Source organism: Tribolium madens, unplaced genomic scaffold (assembly GCF_015345945.1).
Source record: "Tribolium madens isolate multiple individuals breed KSU strain unplaced genomic scaffold, Tmad_KSU_1.1 Scaffold_20;HRSCAF=117;Tcas5.2_LG4, whole genome shotgun sequence".
In the NCBI taxonomy this organism is placed as follows: domain Eukaryota; kingdom Metazoa; phylum Arthropoda; class Insecta; order Coleoptera; family Tenebrionidae; genus Tribolium; species Tribolium madens.
In genome coordinates, this window is record NW_025400985.1 from 8,418,750 (window position 1) to 8,437,828 (window position 19,079).

A 19,079-nucleotide genomic window follows, 5' to 3' on the forward strand; every position below is an offset into this window, starting at 1 on the left:
CAACCTACGCGACTTTATCCAATTCTATGATAAAATGATAATTGACACACTTCGTTCTTGGGAGCCCCCCACCTCAGAAGGTCATCATTCAAGTGCTGACTACAGTACTCCAGACCTGGCAAATTTCACTTATCACGAGATATGTTTGTTAAAACAGCAAAACTATTTCATATAACAGAATGACAGTCCAAACAACCAACTCCAAAAACGCCGAGAAGTCGAAATTTTCACAAAAGTAAGTTTTCCAATTAGATTTTCAAATGGTTCAATTAAAAATCAAACAATTTTAGATGTGTAGAGGTTAGATCATTCTATAATAAACATTTTCCCACAGACCGACGTACGTTTAATTTTAGATTACCTTTTGTCGGTTTGGTAAGAGATTGATCCAAATTTAAGTTTTTTTATTTGGTTTATATTTTTTAGATCCTTTCAGTTTTGGGATTACATTTTGTTACTTCTGAATTTGCGGTGCAATGGTATTTTCAAAGAGAAATCAACGACCTCGCCCGTTATTGTTACATTTTTGCGGCAGCGGGTGTTGGATATGAATTGTACTACGGATTAAAAATTGTTAGTTTGTTGTAGAAAATATTTTTCTTAAATTAAATAGTTTTTTAGGGAGACCGGAAGCAGTATACGCCTTGGATATTACTAAAATTCATTGAGTTATGTTTTATTTTCGCAACAATCATCTATATTTTTGTTGACAGCAGGAATCGTCTAAATCTAAAAGCAGCAGTTATTGTTTATGGCTTCATCTTACTAGGTAAGTGATAGCTGATCATTTAATATTTTAAAAAGAATTTATGACAATGGAAATAGATAGATGACAATATATTTATCTTAGGTGAATACACGCGTATTGTTTACCTTTATAGGAGACAGTTATTTATTAAATAATCCAAGGTTGATTTATAACGTCTATTGCGTCTTTTAGTTGGGCGTTTAACGTTTTTTTAATAGTTATTTTTTAAATTAAATGTTACGTGTTACATTATCTAAAATAAATTTTCAGATTTATTATCATTTTCGTTATATTGTGTTTTTAGCAGTGTTTTTTTGTTTTAGTTCTCAACGGCTTTGTTACTTACATCGTAACATCTACATCATGGAGACAATTTCATGGAAATGCACCAAAGACTAATTCCGATGAGAACATTTATGATACTTATGATGATGTTTAATAAATTGTACATAATATACATAAAACTTTTTTGTACCAATGCTTAGTATTAGAATTGTCCTTGTATACACTTGATTAATAAAGCGTTTCTTACATCATTTGTTGTTATTTGCAGATAGTGACAAGTGAGAAAACTGTAAAAAAGGTTTTGGAATAACTTTCAAAATATACAGGTTGGATTACTTAAACATAATTCATTACTTTTAAAGACGTTGCAATACTTCTTTGATCAAAATTAAACTGTTTTTGGTTATCAGTCGTTTGCTTGTCTTAGATACAATAAATAAATTTCTATTCTTTCATTGATTGAGCATCAACCCCAAGCAATAGATGATAATAAACTGTGCTGCTTTGTTATAAGAAGTATTGTCATATCTTTAAAAATAATGGAGTTATCGCTTGGGGCGTTTTTCATAATCCAGCCTGCATAAAAAACTTGAATCCTTTGCGGTACCCCAAAAAATTAATTTTTTTAACATTCTGCGTATCTGCAATAAGTAAATACCTTTAATCTTCAGTCAACTTCTAGTAATTTATTGCTTAGATTAGTGGGATATATTAGTGTTTGCTCTTTGATAACAATGTTTAAGCCAATTTAGAAACTTTTTTTGTATTTTTTTGGTTTTTAAGTTTTAATTCATGAGTTGCAGAAAAAGGGAAACGATTTGGGTGCTGGAATAGACTTGTTCTAACACCGAAATAGAAAAAATCTTTTTCACACTATGTAAATCTCTGAAAAATTTGTCAATTTTTTTTGACAGTTTACGTCTTTTTTGCACTCAAGTGTAAGTACATTCAGTAAAATAAGTATGTCCAGTGGTCGTTTAACTTTAATTTTCTGCCTTGAAGCACTATATTTGTCTCGGTGTGGTTTATACTTTATTGTTTATGTTATGTTTTCAATTCTTTACTATACAATTAGGTATAAAAAAAATAAATACTGTTTCTGCATTTTTACCATACAAGATTAAACAATAAATGTTGATATTTTTATTGCTGTTACCTTACTTAATTTAGTCTACAATTTCAATTAACTTTAAAACAAAATTTTGGAAATTAAAAATAATACTCAGGGCGTACCTACTGAAGAGCGGATTTTATGAGTCTACAGCAGACGAAAATCCAAAAAATATTTTCTTCACATGTAAGTACTATATGTGAGAAACAGTGAATTAAATTATTAATTAAATAATTAATTAATATCTATATGAGAGAACGGCTATCAAAAACATATAGAATTAAGTTGGTTTATTTACAAAGAATATATTTTTTCAACAAAATTTTAATCTGACAGTGTCATTTTGATGTCAATTTAAAATGAATCGACTGAGATTTATGTTTATTGTTTCAACAATTGCGTCTGTGGTAATAATTAAACTATTTCCTTAGTGTATTTAGTAGAAAGAATTTATAGATCACAAATGTCGCAGTAATTGCTTTTGAAATTTACGAAATTGTGTTGGACCAAAAGGTACAACAAAAAAAGCAACATGAAGAAGGTCAGTCTATTGTGGTAACTCACTTATTTATCTCCCTCTCAATGCAATTTTGCTGCAACGCTATTATCTTGATTCATATCTTCTATATAGCCTATTACGTCCTTCGAGTGAGTATTTTCATCAACTTCCCTGGTTTGTTAATTTTCTCGCCACTGTAGAGCACCAGATACAACTGGCAACTCAGTTGCCACTATTTCACCTACATCGTGCTAGAAATTGTTTCAGTGGTCTGTGTTATTGGTAAATACAGTTATTTGAAATATCCCTTGGCATTGCACCTTCTAACGGGAGTTTTATTCGGTACATTGTAAAAAACTAGTTAATTGATTGTTTAGTTATGCTTTTCTTTTTTAATTGCTGGGCGGTCGAACTTTTCGAAAACTTGGAATATAAGATTCGAGAACAAAAAGAAGCGAAGAAATTAATAGTGAAACAAGGAGGAAAAGTACAAAAAACTCCTTGTGTTAGGATTCCTTTACATGGAGGTAATGTGAATACGGGCGCAGGACCCAGCAAGACACCTCCAAAGCCTTAATTTTGTTTTTTTTTGTTGCAAAATGTGATTCCAAGAAATAGGTTTTTTGTAATGCATTTTTTTAGTACTACAATGATTTAAATAGCAACGGGCCTAAAGAATGTTTTTGAATAAAACATGTTTAGCAATTTTGTCTGTGTTTATTGTTTTTCAAATTTTTTTTGTTTGAAAAAACAAATAACAAATCTTGCCTGAGATATCGGCAAATTCGAGGGCATCATATTTACTATTCACTCTTATCAAATCACTTTTATAAGTTGAACTTCTGGGAAGCAGATTTCCCATCATGATCTCAGGGTAAACTCCGTCGCGTTTACAATCCGGTTTAGTCAGTCTTCAGCAGTCGTCTTTATACATTAACCTAAAATGTTTGCATCATTTTATGCAAAACTCGGTTTCATCATATTAGTGTCGTTACTTCAAGAATTTAACTGTGAATGCAGACAATCTTATGTAACAATATGTGACAGTTTGGAAGACATAGAAAAGCTCATTGATAAAGAAAATTTTATGGACCTCGTAGTGGGAAACGAAACTCGTCGTGCCAATCCTTTGAAAACCTACAACTTGCATAGCATCATACCTTTCAACAAGCTCATTTCGCTGACAATAATCGGCCAACTCGAACGGATTTCCCCTCTCTTCGGTAGATGCCAATTCGACTACCAATTACAAGTATTAAATTTTTACAACAATGACATTAAGAAACTCGAAAAAGGGTCATTTCCGGGCTTAAATCTCAAAAAAGTTAGTCTTGTTAATAATGACATTGAAATTCTGGAGCCTGGAATGCTGTCTACTACGTCTAAAATTGAAATAATGGACCTATCTGATAATAAAATTGAGGTAATCGAAGATTCCGTTTTTCGATATAGGCATAGAGGACCTGTAGTAACAAAGACGATCATATTGCGTAATAATAGAATTTCGTACATCCAAGCAAAAAGCCTTCCAGAAACTCTTAAAATACTTTATTTGGATGGCAACAAATTGAGGGAAATCCAGGACGATGTTATGCAACCTTTGAGCGAACTCCGGGAACTTAGTTTAAGTCGAAATCAGCTCTACAAAGTCCCCAATTTATCGAATGCTACCAAACTGGAATTTTTGAACCTTTCGTATAATAATATCGAAACAGTTGACAATTCAACTTTTCAAAATCTTTCAACAATTGGGCTTATTGATCTCAGTAATAACAAAATAAGGGAACTATCATTCTTGCCCTTCTCTTACTTGATCAAGAGGTATCGTCCATTTGTGTTATCACTTGGTTTTAATCAGTTGGTGAGCTTTGACTTTGATAACATTACGAAGACTTATGAAAATTACAAGGTTGAGTTATTTCTGTACGGAAATCCCTTTGAATGCAGAGAATTTGATAAAATTCAACTCGCGATGAAGAATTTAAAAATTAAACAAAATCAGTGTGATGTTAAATTTCACAGCGAAGGAAAAACTCCGTACTGTTTGAATTATCATTCAATATTTTCATTGTATGTTCCCGATGTTCAGAAGGAATTCCTCAAGTTAATTCAAAATAACAGGAAGTTGATTTCTTGTCATTTATATCCAGTGAATTATTTTAGCAATTTGGGCGTTGCTTGTGTTGCCTAAATTTCTGATAATAAAAATTAACACACTTGAATTTTTTTATTAAACAAAACTTCTCCTAAAAATTCAGGTCGCTTTAGGTGTTCCTAACTTGCGCTTAGAAATTAAGGAAAAGGTAAGTTAAACGTTTTGTTTATTACAAAATGCATTTCGTTTTATTTCAAGTAAAAAAGTACAAATAACAAATCTTTGGTATTATTGGCAATAACGTAAAACTGTTTAATACACTTCGCCGCAAAATTAAGGGATATAAACTAAATTTAAATATTTTGAAAAAAGTACTTTTGAATGTGGCACTACATTGTTTGATATAATCAAAAAATATTTTTTTACGTATTTATTTACTTATACTTAATTTATTTTTAACCAAATGTTCATAAAACAGAAAAGCTTACATTTTGCTAAAAAAAAATAACAAAATTTAACTACAAACAAATACTAATAACGTGTATGACCGCCTCTTGCTCTTATACAAGCTCTAATCCTTTGTGGCATGCTTTGAATTAGAGTAGCAATTTCCTCTTGTTGTATTGTGGCCCAAATTTCTTGCAATCTTAAAGAGACTCCTTGTAATGTCCTAGGAGGAAATTCAAGAGCTCTCATTTTTCTTCCTAGCTTGTCCCAGACATGTTCAATTGGATTGAGATCTGGACTTCTAGGTGGCCACTCTAAAACATTCATACCTGCGGTGGTAAGCTCTTGTCTTACAATATTTGCAATGTGTGGTCGGGCGTTGTCATGCATTAAAATAAATTCTGGACCATGTAGAGCAGTAAATGGTTCCACAATGGGGATTATATATCTATATCTTAAAGCAGTCATTGACCCTCGGTCGACGATGACAAGATTTGTGCGGTCTTCAAGAGTTATACCTCCCCATACCATAATAGAGCAGCCACCAAATGGCTCTATTTCTCGAATGTCACATTGAGAAAAACGTTCACCTGGTCTTCTCCATACTCTTACCCGACGATCATTACTAAATAGACAGAATCTGGACTCATCCGTAAATAAAACGTGTCTCCAATCATCAATTTGCCAATTCTTATACCTTCGAGCAAATTCTAATCGAGCTCTTCTGTGAGTTGCCGTTAAAACTGGGCCAGTGGCAGGGAGATATGGCTTTAGTCCAACAATACTTAGCCTTCTTCTTACAGTATCTAAGCTAACTGTGGTACCCGTAGCATGTTGAAGGTCATTTTTAAATTCTCTTGCAGTACAAAAATGTTTTCTTTTAGCATTAATTTGTAAAAGTCGGTCTTCTGCATTTGTTGTTTTACGTTTTCTACCTTGCCCTTGTTTCCTACGGTAGCTGCCAGTATCCCTACATCTTCGCCAAATTCTACTGACCACTGATTGTTGCACACCTAGTCTTTGGCCAACTTCTTGCTGAGAGTATCCTTCAACAAGCGTCATTAATTTAATGACGTCGACCTCAGATAAATGACATTGATGTCTGTTTTCATTCATGACGTGTATTTTTAGTGACGTTTCCGTGTTTTTTTGTTTGAAAAATTAATATAATACAATTGACACCTGTATGCATTTATTTTAATTTGGGTTTTTTTTGTTAAATTCGAGTTTTAGAAAGCAGAAATTTTAAAATAAATATAAGAATTAGTGAAAACAACTTATTTTATTCAATGATAAGTAAATTTATAAACAACTTTAAATCAAAACTGAAAATACAGGGTGTTTCACATAACTTTACGAGGCTTGCGCCTAATGTGCGCAAATATACAAAAATCACAGAACACTGGATACAAAAAATACACATTTAATTATTTAATTTTTGGAAACCCATGATAGTAGTTGTCAAACTAATCACTGTTTCATTGTTAGTCATTAATTTCAATTTTTCAGAAACAATTATCATTTGATATTCCTAACTTGCGCTTAGAAAACAAAGAAAAGGTAAATTAAACGTTTTGTGTATTACAAAACCCATTATGTTTTATTTCAAGTAAAAAAGTACAAAGAACAAATCTTTGGTATTATTGGCAATAACTTAAAACTGTTTATTTCAATATATACAAAAAACTATACAACTTACTTACATATTTAAGTACATACAAGTAAACATTATAACTAATAAAAAACCGAGGTCTTTTTTTGAGCCGCCATTTACAATCACTTACAAATCAGACAATTAAAAGTATAAACTAGATTAATAAATATTAAAAATATCTAAGACTGCAAACTTAAAACTAAGTTAAATTTCCTACACATTGTCTGATTGTACCGCTCCTAAACAATACACAACGTATTATCTTTGCAGACCGAAATCTGCGCTTCCTGCATAATCCTGAGTCTTGGGCCTAATGGCACTCCCATCTTCTGAAGCCTCTCTTCGCTAAGATAAGGCAGTTCGACCATTCCGACTCGCTCATTCTCGAAAACGTTTGCATATTTCTGCAAAGCACACAATGTTTTAAGCAAATTAACAAAAATTTCACGAACCTCATAGCCCAGTTTCCGTAAAAACAGTCTCAATAATGGCGGCTCATCTCCAAAAAACTTCGTCAACTTTTTGACTCTTGTAGGATTCGCCAAAGTCGGTAAATCTTTGGACGTGTTGACGGCTCTCGATGCCGACTGTGACCTCACGTTTAACATGTTGGTCTGGGTTCTCAGTGCCGCTATTTCACCTCGAATATTTTCCATTTCTTGAATCATCAAGTGTTGGGTACGCATTTCAGACGATAAATGAGCGACAGACCTGTACTTTTTTGTTAAAAAAAATGATTTTGATTCAAATGTTTTTACCTAGCTAGAGTAACAACATGCGATTCCAATCTTTGAAATCTCTTGTTAATTCCTCGTATGTCTCTGACTTTCTTTCTGTCTTCGTGTGCCCGCCGCTTGTCTCTGATTGGTCGACTGCTGACTGAACTGGAGGGTAGAGAGGACATACTGCCGTACCGCCGTTTACTGAATCTGGGATCTGAAGGCTGATATCGACCACTGTATTTTTTAACACCGAGGAGTTTAAGGACTTCTGAATACATAGTCTCCAAACCCTCCAACTGCTTTCTTATGGCTCTAGCATCGGTTGTACTTATGTCACCATCCGAGTCACTTTGACCGTCCAACATTGACTCGAGATCTAAAGATCTCGTTGTAGTTGATGTTAGATCAGTAGTATCCAAACCAAAAACTGAAACTCCACTATAGAAAAATAAAAAACATAAGAAAGACTCACTTTGTTTGCCTCTTAAAGCAGCACTGTGGTCGCTCTTCTTTGTACTTCTATGTTTCTGATTTGAATTATTGTGCCATCGTGAATTTGAGCTTGAATCACGACCTGCGTGGAGCTTTGACTTGTACCCGTCGTAGTCGGGCTTGCTACCATATGGCAAGCTAAAATAGAGAGTAATAATTGCTATAATTTTTTATTTATGCATGCTTTAGGACTGTTAACTAACTAACTTTATTTTTAGCTACTGTCAATCATAGTTTACAAGTTATATGTATTAGAGTTTCCTATATAGGAAGAATAAAAATTTCGAAATATTCTTTTGTTTTTGAGTTCTACATTTTTTTTATTATTTTAAATAGCAGCCCACCAACCATTTTTCTCGTGAAGATTATGATCTGAGGATTACAACTATCTACTTTATACATGGTGTTCAAAAAATCGCGCATTTCCTTGAAAGGGAGTAACTGGGTAGTCCCCCAGAGTACTGGAAAAATGTTTAAAAAATTCTATATGTCAAAAAATTTTGATATTTATTTTTTGACATTTGACATTTTTTTAAGTCTATTTAATGATACTGATGATCTTGTATATGTTTTTTATAATTATTTACTAAAGATACAAAAAATTTGTCAAGAAAAGCCACAAATAACACTAAACAAAATTACAATTTAGGATACAGCTTCTTTGTTTCCTCTTCTAATAGCCTATAGGAAAAAAACTTGGAAAATTATTTTTCCAACAGAAATAAATAAAAGTCGTAGTGCAAAATTTAAACTCTCATAACTTCGGAATTTTTAGAGATAGATTTTTTTAACATTTTTCTTGTTGCCTAGGGCACCGCCCGATGACACAGTGTCACGGAAGTGCGCAATTTTTTGAACATCCTGTATATAATTAAAAAAAAAATACAAATTTTGACAAAAAAATCGCATAACTCAAACACAAAACAAAGTTTCGTTCTCAAAATACAATTATGCACTTTTTATATTTAGTTTATATTAATTATTTTTTTTGAAGACAAATGATTAAAAAAAACACTTGGTTCCATACTTTATATTCACTCTGTATATACCTACCTGCTGTGTTTATATCTTGTTGAATTCCTCGGAGTCACATTGGGCGAGGACTGTTCACCGGGAGAAAGGGGCGGCAGTGGCGGAGTCATTGACGAAATACTCTCACTTAACGTGGAATTCGCAATTCCTCCACCTCCTTGCAGGGACAATTCGTGCAGTTTCGGTTCAAGAATATGCCTCAATTCATTTTCAACAATATCCACCCATTCCGAATCATGCCCCCCATGATGATCCCTGTAATGTCCTTGTAGCTGCCCCGTATCCCCTTCGCCATTCAAATCCAACCCCCCAGGCCTCCTCCCACTACTATAAGCAGCACTTCCCCTCCCTGAATCAGCATTTGAAGATGATTGCCCAGCTTTGTCATAATCCGAACTCGCAGCTGAGCCTGAGGGATTCTTCTTCCCTCTCCCTTCATCGTCTTTTGTCCTCTGTCCAACATTATAAACCCCTTCGATTTTCCCAATTTCACCTTCGAGGCGTTTCCGAGGAGTCCCCTGCAGCGCTTCTGTCACTTTACTTTCTTCCTCTTGATTCATTTCTGAACTTTTCTGTTCTTTGGAATGGTTGCGTTTGAGGAAACCCCCATCGTCGCTGTCTTTTTCCGCATCGGGAGCTGTTGAAGCCGCCGCGTCCATGATATTCCCGTGGGAGCCACGCCGGACAGGGGCTGCTTGGGGCTGAGGCCTACTGTCCGGAATTTCGGTTTTGGTTTCGTCGTCGTAGGCCAACTGGGGGTGGGAGGCGGCACGACGGGCTTCGAAACTTTTCTGACGCAGACTGTCTCGCTCGATTTGTTGGGCACTACGACGCTCCATCGCGATTGGTTGACGTCTGTCGTCTTTTTCTTTGGGGGAAAACTAATTTAAAACAAAAAAAGTAGGTAAGAAAAAAACGGAAATTTGTACTTTGTGTTTCTCAAATTAAGTTAAACTATTGTAAAAGTATACCTACTTGTGGATGGTGCTGCATTTGTACATAGTTCTGTTCCCGATTCGCGGGCGAAACGAATCTATTTCCGTTCCTTTGAGGCGTCGCTCCGTACGCATTCTGGTAATAAACTTGTTCTTCCGGTCTTGCAACAAGCATTTCTTGGCTTCTTGCTTGCACCAACTGCTGTTGGTACATCGTTTGTTGCATTTTTAACTGTTGGTTAACCTGATACTGTTGGGCTTGTAGCATTATATTATACTGATGCTGTTGATGCGAAATATTTTGGTCAATTCTAGGTTTTCCATAAATGTTTTGTTCTGTCTTTTTCTCCGGCTGTTCTTCACCTATGTTCCTTTGACTACGCCTTAATTCCTCTGCCACGTTGTTCAAACCAGGTTCCTCTGATTTTTCCTCGGTGCTGTCTTTGTTACTCTTGAACCTGCTCGAAATGATGTCTTTAATGGTGTGGTATGTTTTCGTCATACTCTTTTTGTCTTTCGTTTGTTCTTTTGCTTGTTCGATTTGTACGGTCACTTGTTGGGAATTGCTTTGGGAGAAATCTTCTTGGTAAGGGCGTGGAGTGGATTTGTTGTCGCCCCCATGCCACGACTGTCTAGGCACAGCACCGGTTGATGGATTGCCTTGTCCGTTGTAATATTCTTGAGGAGGTGGGTGGTAAGTGGCTCGGAAGACTGCGTTTTGGTCGGATTGCTGGTGTGGGGTTTGGACTATTCCCGTGTGATTCTGAAACAACCAATTATGAGAAGAACACAAACAAGCAAAATTTTACCGAATCTGTGGTGTTTAAAGCAAACTCGACCATTTTGTAACGAACCGTGAAACAATACTGAGTGTATTAAAATATACATATTCCACAGCACACTGCCATCTACATAGAATTATAAACAATTCCCGTAGATTGTATCTTTCTCGTGAAAACCCAATCGCGCAAGTGAACAAAGGTAAGAAACCTCACGGTTAGGAGAAATTCACTTGGCCTGAGCTGCTGCCTTTATAAATATAAACACATATTAGGATGCATTATGTATAAGTCGGATGTTACATCGCATTCTAATTATCTGTAGAAGTGGCGGCGGAGTGAAATTTCGACTTTTATGTAATTTTCTTGTTTGCAAAAATTTAGCAGTTATGGCTAATTAGAGCTTCTAAATCTAGCAATGTTGTTAATTGGCTGTCGACTTTTGCGGTCCACTACAAAAACGGGAAGTGATAAATTAAGATAAGTTTCAATGGAAGCGCCGAACTGAATCCATTTAAATGCAAATCGGATTAATTAACAGGATTACATCTATCGCCGATGCACTTGAGAAAAATGGCAGCAACTTTACTAAAAAAAACAGCCACTGAATTGTGTAATTTATTAAAAAGTTTGTACTAAATCCCATAATTCATATTTTACCTACACAGTTTTTCTAACAAAAAAATCAAGTAATTGTTTTGCTAAACCTCCCACTGTGATTGAAATATTATTTGAAAAATAGTAGAAATGGTTAAGGTAACAAAGTCGAATCTCCAATTCAACTTCGTTACCTTTCAAACCTTTCAATTATTACCTAATCCCCTTTATAGCGATTTTATACAATTCAAAATTCTATAATGGCTTGTTGTCATTTGTCGCAAATGAACAATTAAACACAATAAATTAACATATTAAATATAAGAGTAAGTTAAAAAAAAATCCTCACGAGATGTCCTTAATAATAGTACAGAAAAAATGAACAGGATTTAAGACTTGATATTTAGCCACAGCTAACCCACATTGCGCCAAATTTTCGTTTTGTAGAACAGCTTCATGGAACTTATCAATGTCAGTCTCCCACATACCCTGAAATCTGTAAACCCCCGGAGTGTAGTTAATGCAATAGGGGCAACGTTCATTGGCCAGAAACCCCATGTCACATTTGCCTTCATGACCGGTTAATCCCGTCTTCAGTTCATTCCATTTACTGCAATTCCAGGGATTTCCATACAGAATAAAAGTCTTATTTTGAAGTGGAAGATTTTCCAAATCTAAATATCTTAAACGATTAAAAGCTAAAGATATTGTTAAGGTCGGTTGTTTGTTGGGAACATCCAGCCATTTCAAAATAAAATGACTTGCTATAACGTTGTTGCTTAAATCCACGATTTGTAAATTTTCCATATTCTTGAATGTCCATTTCTCGACAAACTTTATCTCGTTGTGAGACATATCAAAAATGACCAATTGCTTCAAATAACTTAGATCCGGGATTTCCTTGAATTTGTTGTGGCTTAAAGTAAGTTCTTGCAGTTTGACTAAGTTACCCAAAACACCATCTTGTAAATGCCAGAGATTGTTATTATCCAAATGAAGAGAAAGAAGACTTGAAGGAAAACTCTTGGGTTCAATGTGGGTCAATTTATTGTTTCTAATTGCTATAACTTTCGTTGTCCTTGTTAATGGTAGGGAACTATATTCGATAGTTTGCAAGAAATTATCGGACAAATCCAGAGTTTCAACATCGTTATGCGTCAAAGCTTCTGCTCGGATGCTTTCGATTTTATTGTTGACAAGATTGAATGTCTTGAGTGGGATAAGTGGAAAGTGGTATCTTTCAATCCTCTTCATTTCATTTCCGTAAAGACTAAGATATTTCAAGGGACTAGATGCGTACAAGCACTCGTAGTGGTAAGTCATTTCCAGTTGATTGATTGAACCAATTATTATTAGTGTGGATAACTGGAATTTTTCCAACTTCAAAGTCTCCATTAAATTAACTGAAGACATTGCAGAATTCCTGGTTTCTGATCCTATAATTAATTCTTTGACTTTTTCGGTGTTTTTATAGTTTTTGAAGTCGCCGAAAGTGTCACATATTGTCATAAAAGATTGCCGGCATCCGGCGTTTATCATATGTGAAAAAACCACTAACAAGAAAAAAACTGACACTGATTTTGCAGATAACATTTCTATGCAGCAATAGAACTGGCACTAAAATAAAAGCTTGCAATCTTAATTTAAATAGTGTGTTTATTCGGGAATTTCCAAAGTATTGATAACCACTTATATCTTTTAACTGACCTCTTTCAGCTGAAGAAGTACTGATAGTATTCACTTAATTGTGAATTATGTACTAAATGGAAAAATATTTAAAAAATTGAAATATGGTCTGAGTATTTCTTAATTTCGTAAATGGGTCTTGTTTTGTGTGTTTAGATTATGTCAAGTTATCTTTAGATACAGGGTGAATCAAGCGTTTGTTTTAATCATTTGCCTCCAGAAAATAATAATTAATATAACTTAAAAGTAATATAAAAATGTAATCGGAGAACGAAAAAAAACATACGAAATTTTGTTTTAGTTTTGGGTTTTGCGATTTTTTTTTGTCAAAATTGCAATTTAAGTAAAAAAATTTTTTGAAAAAATTAAACATAAAGTAGATACGAATAGTTGTAATCCTTAGATCATCCAAAAAATAAATAGTTTAACCAAAAAACGTTTCGTTCCATTTTTTATTCACCTGATAAGTAATAAAAACATTCAACCTCAGTGAGGTCGATATGGACAACATTGATTTATTTATTTTTGAATAATTTAAATCAAACAAACACTAAGATTCTGCAAAACAGGTAAGTATGTTGAAAAAAGTGTAAGATCAAATAAACTAAATAATTAAATAAAAAAACAAGGTAAAACTTCTTTATTAAAAAAGAGAAAACTTTAATCTAGACACATGTAATCGAAGCCATAAGGGTGTAGTAAGTCATACAATTCGGAATGAATGTCTATGTAACACTCTGACAACAAGTCATGTTTTCGTGAAACAGCATCAAGGAAATGTTGTGTTGCAGACTTCACTTCACTATCTTTAACAAAGTCAGAAATGCAATGCGGTAAAGACCCACAACCGAATAAACTAAAATCACAAGAGACTCTTTTGATACCATGAATTATCAATAACTTTTCCACTCGCATCCATTGATTACACATCCATGGATTTCCGAATAGCATCAGATATCCTGTAGTTACATTACGGAAAACACTATCTTCAATGTTTTTTAAGTTGTTGAAAGCCAGTGAAATTGCCCACATATAGACTTTATTAACAAAAAGATTCAAAACTGGAGTGGCTGTAACTAATTTGTTGTGACTTAAATCAATCAGTCTCAAATCTTGAAGATTAGCAAATGTTGCAACTTGAATCGTTCTGATCTCATTATTTGAGAGAGCCAGTGCTTGTAAATTCTTCATCGTACTTATATTTGGAACTTCCCGTAATTGATTATGTGACAATATCAATTCCCGGATGTTTTCTGTGTTAGCAAAAACTTGTTCTTTGATCGTTGCCAAATTGTTGTAACTCAAATCAAGAAGTTCCAAGTTTACACCAAAACTTCCAGAGTGGATGAATGTAAGCTTGTTATGTTTCAAAGTAATCACTAAAAGCGATGAATAATTAAATGTTCCTTCTTCTATGGCGTTGATGTTGTTGTGGGACAAGTCGATATTCTTAACATGCAACAGTGAAAAACTCGAAGGGTACACAATTTCAATGCTATTTCGAACCAGAGATAATTTTCGTAATCCATTTGTGGCTGGGAACGAAATTCGTGTTACTTCCTTAATTATATTATTGTAAAAACTCAAATTTTCTAAATCAAAGAGACAAACATTGGCGCAGTCAGTGGAAATGGTATCTGCTATAAACTGACCTACGATTATTAAATTTTTCAAATCGTAGCGACAAAGACTGCCATAAAGGCCCTTCAAATCTAACTGCACAAGTTCTCGGGGAGCTTCAGATTTTACTAACAAATCGGTACAAATTGTTGCTTTTGCGTCCCTACATACGTTGCGTTCAAAGATATCTTCCACTTTATCACAAACAGTCATGTAGGTTTGAGCACACTCACAATTACATTTTTCAAAAATTAAAACAAACAATATTATTCGTGTAAAAGTAGACATTTTTTGTTGCTGATACGAAGTTATAAACTGAAGCAAACACTGAGTCGGTAAGCTTGACCTTTTGATTCATTGAAAAAACGGAAAAACATTACTCGATAACAACTGAACTTATCGCTATTTTAGCCAATTATAAGAAATTTAGCACGTTTTTGAGTTAGAAAATTATTTATTTCAAGAAATTTTGAAACACTTAAATTTTACGGAGGTCTGAACTGCACTAATTCTAAAACGACTTGGCTGGTTTTTGCGCTAAAAACTCATTTGCGGCATTTTAGTCAATTTCAAACAGAAGCTCATTTATCGAAGAGATTTCATCAAAGAATAAAGCAAACCACAAAACTGTGATTTTAAAACCAAATTGCGCTATTTCAGCTAATTCAGAGCATTTAGCTCGATTATTTATTTTGCCAAAATAGATCAGAAGAACATTTGAGTTTCAAGTCCGATTAGTGATATTTCAGCCAAGATTTGCTCGTTTTGGAGATAAAAACTCATAAGTTACAACAGTTTTTTGAAACCCTATTGGAAAAGAATTACCTGAATTTTTGAAGATGTTGAAAGCAGCATGACTAAAATGTTTTAAATTAAAATTCCATATAAACAGAAAGCAGTGTGTCCGTAGTTACGAAGAAGCTTGTTATCGCGTGTTCGAAATTGTACGTGAGTGTCGTACAAAAATTCCGTGAAAAGAACTCAACTTTGGTGTACAAGTGAAGCATAACAATAAGACATACCTGATCAGGGCTCAGAATCTGATGGGTTTGGCCCTGTGCCGTCCAAGCAGACATTTGTTTGGGTGGGACGTCAGGAGCGATGGCACCTTTCGTTCTTTTCTTATAATCGTGAAGAATCGGAATCTTCGAGTTCTTATCCGTACTAGACAAAATCACTTCTCTTTCAATCTAGAAAAGTCATTAATATTTTGGTTGGACTAGATCCCTGTTTTCACAAATATACAAATAAAAAAACAAAAAATAAAATATGGATAACAATAAAAAGTGTAAAAATTCTCGTAATTTCAAAATTTAGCAATTGTTTGTTTTGCAATTTTCGATATAATGTTTAGTGCTTTGTCTATCCATTTCCCTTGGGTAAATTTTATGAAATCAAGTTTAAACCCACAACTAATAATAAAAACAAATGTGCAGTTTATCAGAAAGAACGTCTAGGTTGAAACACGCTGTACCTTCCAACAGTTGAAAAACTTCAAAGCAACCAATCGTAACAATTTTCAGTAGACTACAGATCCTTTTAAATTACAATTAGGAATCACGTAAACGACCCAAGCGTCTCTTTATTCATAAAGATATTCATTTGGTTTGCGTTCAAGAAGCGTGTAGAAAAGATGAGAGTGAACGAACTCGTAAAGGTTGCTCGTGACGTCTCCGTGTGTGTGTTCCTACACACAAGTTAACGCCTCGCATTATCGTTTGCCGTTTGAACAATAACTGACATTGCAAGGATTCTATCCAAAATGACATTGAATTGTGTACAAAAACCTAGAAATTATTCCAAAAATAGAAAAAAAACAATGCCTCAGTGTTAACAAATCGATACCCAAAATTTAATAATATGAATATGAAAGTTCTTTTTCAATTATGCAACGGTTTGGTCTTAAACAGAGCAATTATATTCCAATTTAGAAATGGAAACGTAGGTTCTCAGATAAAGATGATTTGGTTTTAATTGCCGCGAGAAGGTATCCAAACGTTTAGTAACGAGCGAGTCATTTCAAAAATTTCAGATACTTTACCAGAGTTCAATTACTCATGAGAATGTTCTCATTACTTTGTCGTAATAACAATGAAAACTAACGTTGGATCTTGCCATTCGTGATATTTCGTTATTTATTTCGTTGTGGTTCGCTCTACATGTTGTTGAGTACCGTAATTTTCACAATGAACAATGTGGAAACACTCTTTCTTGTTTCTTGCGTAAATACATTACGAAAGGTGTATATGTATGTATGGAGGCACAAAAGTAGATATATACAATTAGCCAGATCTTAAAAACATGTTTTAATTTACTCAGTAGGTGGTTACATTAATATTCTAGGTACATGGCAAAAGTATGTCTTTCGAATTACATACCAAATAAGTTAGATGGATTTATAATCCTGCAACTATTTCTCGAAAAAAATCTTCTCTTTTATTTCATGATATATTCAAAGAAAGCAGCAGCAGCTTCAATTTGTAAAAGAAACCTTTCTGATTCTAAATCAATCATCATTGCACAGTTGTAACACAAAAATACGTACTAAGTACGTTTGAATTTAATGAAAAAAATTGTAGATAAAATTATTAGTATAATACGTGAGCTAGATCATTGCAGCTATTTAAAAAAAAATTGCATAAAGTTCAGTTTTCCAGAAATGTGCTTCAAGTCTATTTACAACTTACTGCTTTTCACTAGCTCCACAAATGAAAACTTACCGGAAACTTGCTAGAATGTGTGTGCAGCCCTTGTGTGGCAGGACTCGAGGTTGCTATAGGCGTATCTAATCCTGTTGCTCCTGGAATACTAGGCTCATTGTACAAAGGGTAAGGGGGCATCCTGTAAGGAGGCGGTGTAAGACAGCCTTGTTGTTGTGACGAAATAGGCTGTTGGGGTAAAGGTTTTGGGGGTGGAACCGGTTTGTAGGGCCCATAACCTTCCACCTCAACTGTAACAAAGACATGTATTATTATTTGTCAAATTTTTTGACAGATGCGAAGAAAACTCTCAATTTCGGTCACATTTTTGTTAATCTTAATTCACCCAATTGTCACATTAAAGTGCTATGAATGTAATGGTATGGCCCAATGCGAATCTGGTAAATGGAATATAACAACATGCAGAAAAAATATTGAATCATGTTTTAGTTTAATTGATTTGAAAGTAAACGGTAAGGTCTCTTTATATTGGTATAGAAATTTAGCATAACATATATTTTGATGTAGAAGTACGAAAAGGATGTAAAACTCGCGAATATAGTAATTTCAGGTGTGCAGAGATAAATACTTCTTTGGTGCATTGTACATTCTGCAGAGGAGAAAGATGTAACGTTTGTGAAAAAGATTTGTGCAATTCAAGTACAAAACAACTAGCTCAATGTCGTTTATTAACCATGACAATTTTTATAATTTGGATAACGCATTTTTAAATAGAAAATAGTTTTTCAAAATGAACACTGTGAACGTTATTTGAAGTACCCAATCTGTTTAAATGTGGAATACTAAATAAAATACACAACTTGTGAAAAATTATAAAACTAGAAAAGATGAATTCAGTCAGTATGAGATATTGTAAAAGTTTGAATGAAAGGAAGTAACAATGAATGAAGATTTTGAAAGATTAAGGTAATTAGCATTTTTTATATTTTCTCGTAAACGGTTTGCATCTATTTGCAAAACCAGCAATAAAAAACGTTAAATGATAATGGTAGACCACACAATAGTGGCCAATTAAAATGCTTTTATTCTTAGAGTCGCACACTACATGTAACCACAAAAGTTTTGGTCTATTTTTTTACACGTATACGTATACGTGTATCAACAATTTTTCTAAAACACCTAAATTTGAAGACACAAAAATTTGAATTAATTGTAATAAAATTGACATCACATGCCGAGTAAACAAAAAGTATGGAACTAAGCTTCAATTAAAAAAAAAACATCAATTTTTAATTAAGTACTATAAAATGAGATTGTTTTTTAAAAATAAAATTTCTCCTATTTTTGAGTTGTGTAAAATTTATTTATCAAATAGCAATTGACCACGAAAATTTTTCTCGATGAAGACTATAATTAGAATAAAATTCACTATCTAAAAATCAATTTTTGTTGAAAAAAGGATATGTCTTTAAAAAAATACCAGAACTCAAAAACAAATTTTATAATGTTTTAACTTCCACCATTTAATTATTTCTGAAAGTTTAACACAAAACGCTTGGTCCTACACTTTTTGCTCCCCCTGTTCCAAATCTGGTGGCGAACTGACTTGTCAAAAATGAATGAATTTTGACACTAAACATATGTTAACTATTAAAAAAAATATAATATAATAAGTAGGTACTCGTACATAAGATGAAGAATGATGAACAAAATTTTA

General features: G+C 33.7%; 6 protein-coding genes across 11 annotated transcripts in view; 3 read left to right on the forward strand and 3 right to left on the reverse strand.

Annotated features, from left to right (window-relative positions):
* Positions 1-55: 55 nt before the first annotated feature.
* Positions 56-1,281, forward strand: LOC123004793. Its single transcript, XM_044398229.1, has 5 exons — positions 56-235; positions 291-375; positions 427-573; positions 622-769; positions 1,072-1,281. Exons 1-5 carry the CDS (start codon positions 180-182, stop codon positions 1,185-1,187), a joined length of 552 nt encoding a protein of 183 aa, XP_044254164.1. The 5' UTR covers positions 56-179; the 3' UTR covers positions 1,188-1,281.
* A 1,199-nt stretch (positions 1,282-2,480) lies between these two features.
* On the forward strand, positions 2,481-3,308 carry LOC123004792. Of its 2 annotated transcripts, XM_044398228.1 has the most exons (5): positions 2,481-2,551; positions 2,601-2,685; positions 2,776-2,792; positions 2,844-2,985; positions 3,021-3,308. In XM_044398228.1, exons 1-5 carry the CDS (start codon positions 2,504-2,506, stop codon positions 3,218-3,220), a joined length of 492 nt encoding a protein of 163 aa, XP_044254163.1. In that variant the 5' UTR covers positions 2,481-2,503; the 3' UTR covers positions 3,221-3,308. The 2 variants fall into 2 exon arrangements, with proteins under 2 accessions (XP_044254163.1, XP_044254161.1); XM_044398226.1 differs by having other exon boundaries at positions 2,601-2,792.
* Positions 3,309-3,553: 245 nt separating this feature from the next.
* LOC123004780 (leucine-rich repeat-containing G-protein coupled receptor 4-like) lies at positions 3,554-4,856 on the forward strand. The gene has a single exon (XM_044398214.1). It carries the CDS (start codon positions 3,587-3,589, stop codon positions 4,832-4,834), a length of 1,248 nt encoding a protein of 415 aa, XP_044254149.1. The 5' UTR covers positions 3,554-3,586; the 3' UTR covers positions 4,835-4,856.
* A 1,817-nt stretch (positions 4,857-6,673) lies between these two features.
* LOC123004775 overlaps positions 6,674-19,079 on the reverse strand; it is a 36,243-nt gene continuing 23,837 nt past the window's right edge. For 2 of the 5 annotated variants that reach the window (XM_044398207.1, XM_044398208.1), the window contains 8 exons: positions 17,423-17,652; positions 15,725-15,892; positions 10,061-10,783; positions 9,107-9,966; positions 8,034-8,191; positions 7,598-7,988; positions 7,292-7,550; positions 6,674-7,243 (listed from right to left, as the gene is read on the reverse strand). In XM_044398207.1, the coding sequence (XP_044254142.1) occupies positions 7,079-7,243; positions 7,292-7,550; positions 7,598-7,988; positions 8,034-8,191; positions 9,107-9,966; positions 10,061-10,783; positions 15,725-15,892; positions 17,423-17,652 (2,954 nt within the window). In that variant the 3' untranslated portion in view covers positions 6,674-7,078. Of the gene's footprint in view, positions 7,244-7,291; positions 7,551-7,597; positions 7,989-8,033; positions 8,192-9,106; positions 9,967-10,060; positions 10,784-10,829; positions 11,250-15,724; positions 15,893-17,422; positions 17,653-19,079 lie in introns of those variants that run through there. The other 3 variants (XM_044398206.1, XM_044398209.1, XM_044398210.1) reach the window with 3 other exon arrangements.
* LOC123004779 (keratocan-like) lies at positions 10,877-13,342 on the reverse strand. The gene is made up of 2 exons (XM_044398213.1): positions 11,885-13,342; positions 10,877-11,049 (listed from the first exon to the last, which is right to left on the reverse strand). The coding sequence occupies exons 1-2, from the start codon at positions 12,987-12,989 to the stop codon at positions 11,018-11,020; spliced, it is 1,137 nt and encodes a 378-aa protein (XP_044254148.1). The 5' UTR covers positions 12,990-13,342; the 3' UTR covers positions 10,877-11,017.
* On the reverse strand, positions 13,708-15,698 carry LOC123004781 (insulin-like growth factor-binding protein complex acid labile subunit). Its single transcript, XM_044398215.1, has one exon. It carries the CDS (start codon positions 14,988-14,990, stop codon positions 13,743-13,745), a length of 1,248 nt encoding a protein of 415 aa, XP_044254150.1. The 5' UTR covers positions 14,991-15,698; the 3' UTR covers positions 13,708-13,742.

Coding starts and splice junctions, on each gene's coding strand:
- LOC123004793 (XM_044398229.1), top strand. CDS start 180: ATGACAGTCCAAACAACCAACTCCAAAAACGCCGAGAAGTCGAAATTT. Junction 236..290: donor AAGTCGAAATTTTCACAAAA/GTAAGTTTTCCA, acceptor AAACAATTTTAG/ATGTGTAGAGGTTAGATCAT. Junction 376..426: donor GATTACCTTTTGTCGGTTTG/GTAAGAGATTGA, acceptor TATATTTTTTAG/ATCCTTTCAGTTTTGGGATT.
- LOC123004780 (XM_044398214.1), top strand. CDS start 3,587: ATGTTTGCATCATTTTATGCAAAACTCGGTTTCATCATATTAGTGTCG.
- LOC123004781 (XM_044398215.1), bottom strand. CDS start 14,990: ATGTCTACTTTTACACGAATAATATTGTTTGTTTTAATTTTTGAAAAA.
- LOC123004779 (XM_044398213.1), bottom strand. CDS start 12,989: ATGTTATCTGCAAAATCAGTGTCAGTTTTTTTCTTGTTAGTGGTTTTT. Junction 11,050..11,884: donor GGGGGTTTACAGATTTCAGG/GTATGTGGGAGA, acceptor ATATTTATAAAG/GCAGCAGCTCAGGCCAAGTG.
- LOC123004792 (XM_044398226.1), top strand. CDS start 2,504: ATGAATCGACTGAGATTTATGTTTATTGTTTCAACAATTGCGTCTGTG. Junction 2,793..2,843: donor TAGCCTATTACGTCCTTCGA/GTGAGTATTTTC, acceptor TCGCCACTGTAG/AGCACCAGATACAACTGGCA. Junction 2,986..3,020: donor TCTAACGGGAGTTTTATTCG/GTACATTGTAAA, acceptor TTGATTGTTTAG/TTATGCTTTTCTTTTTTAAT.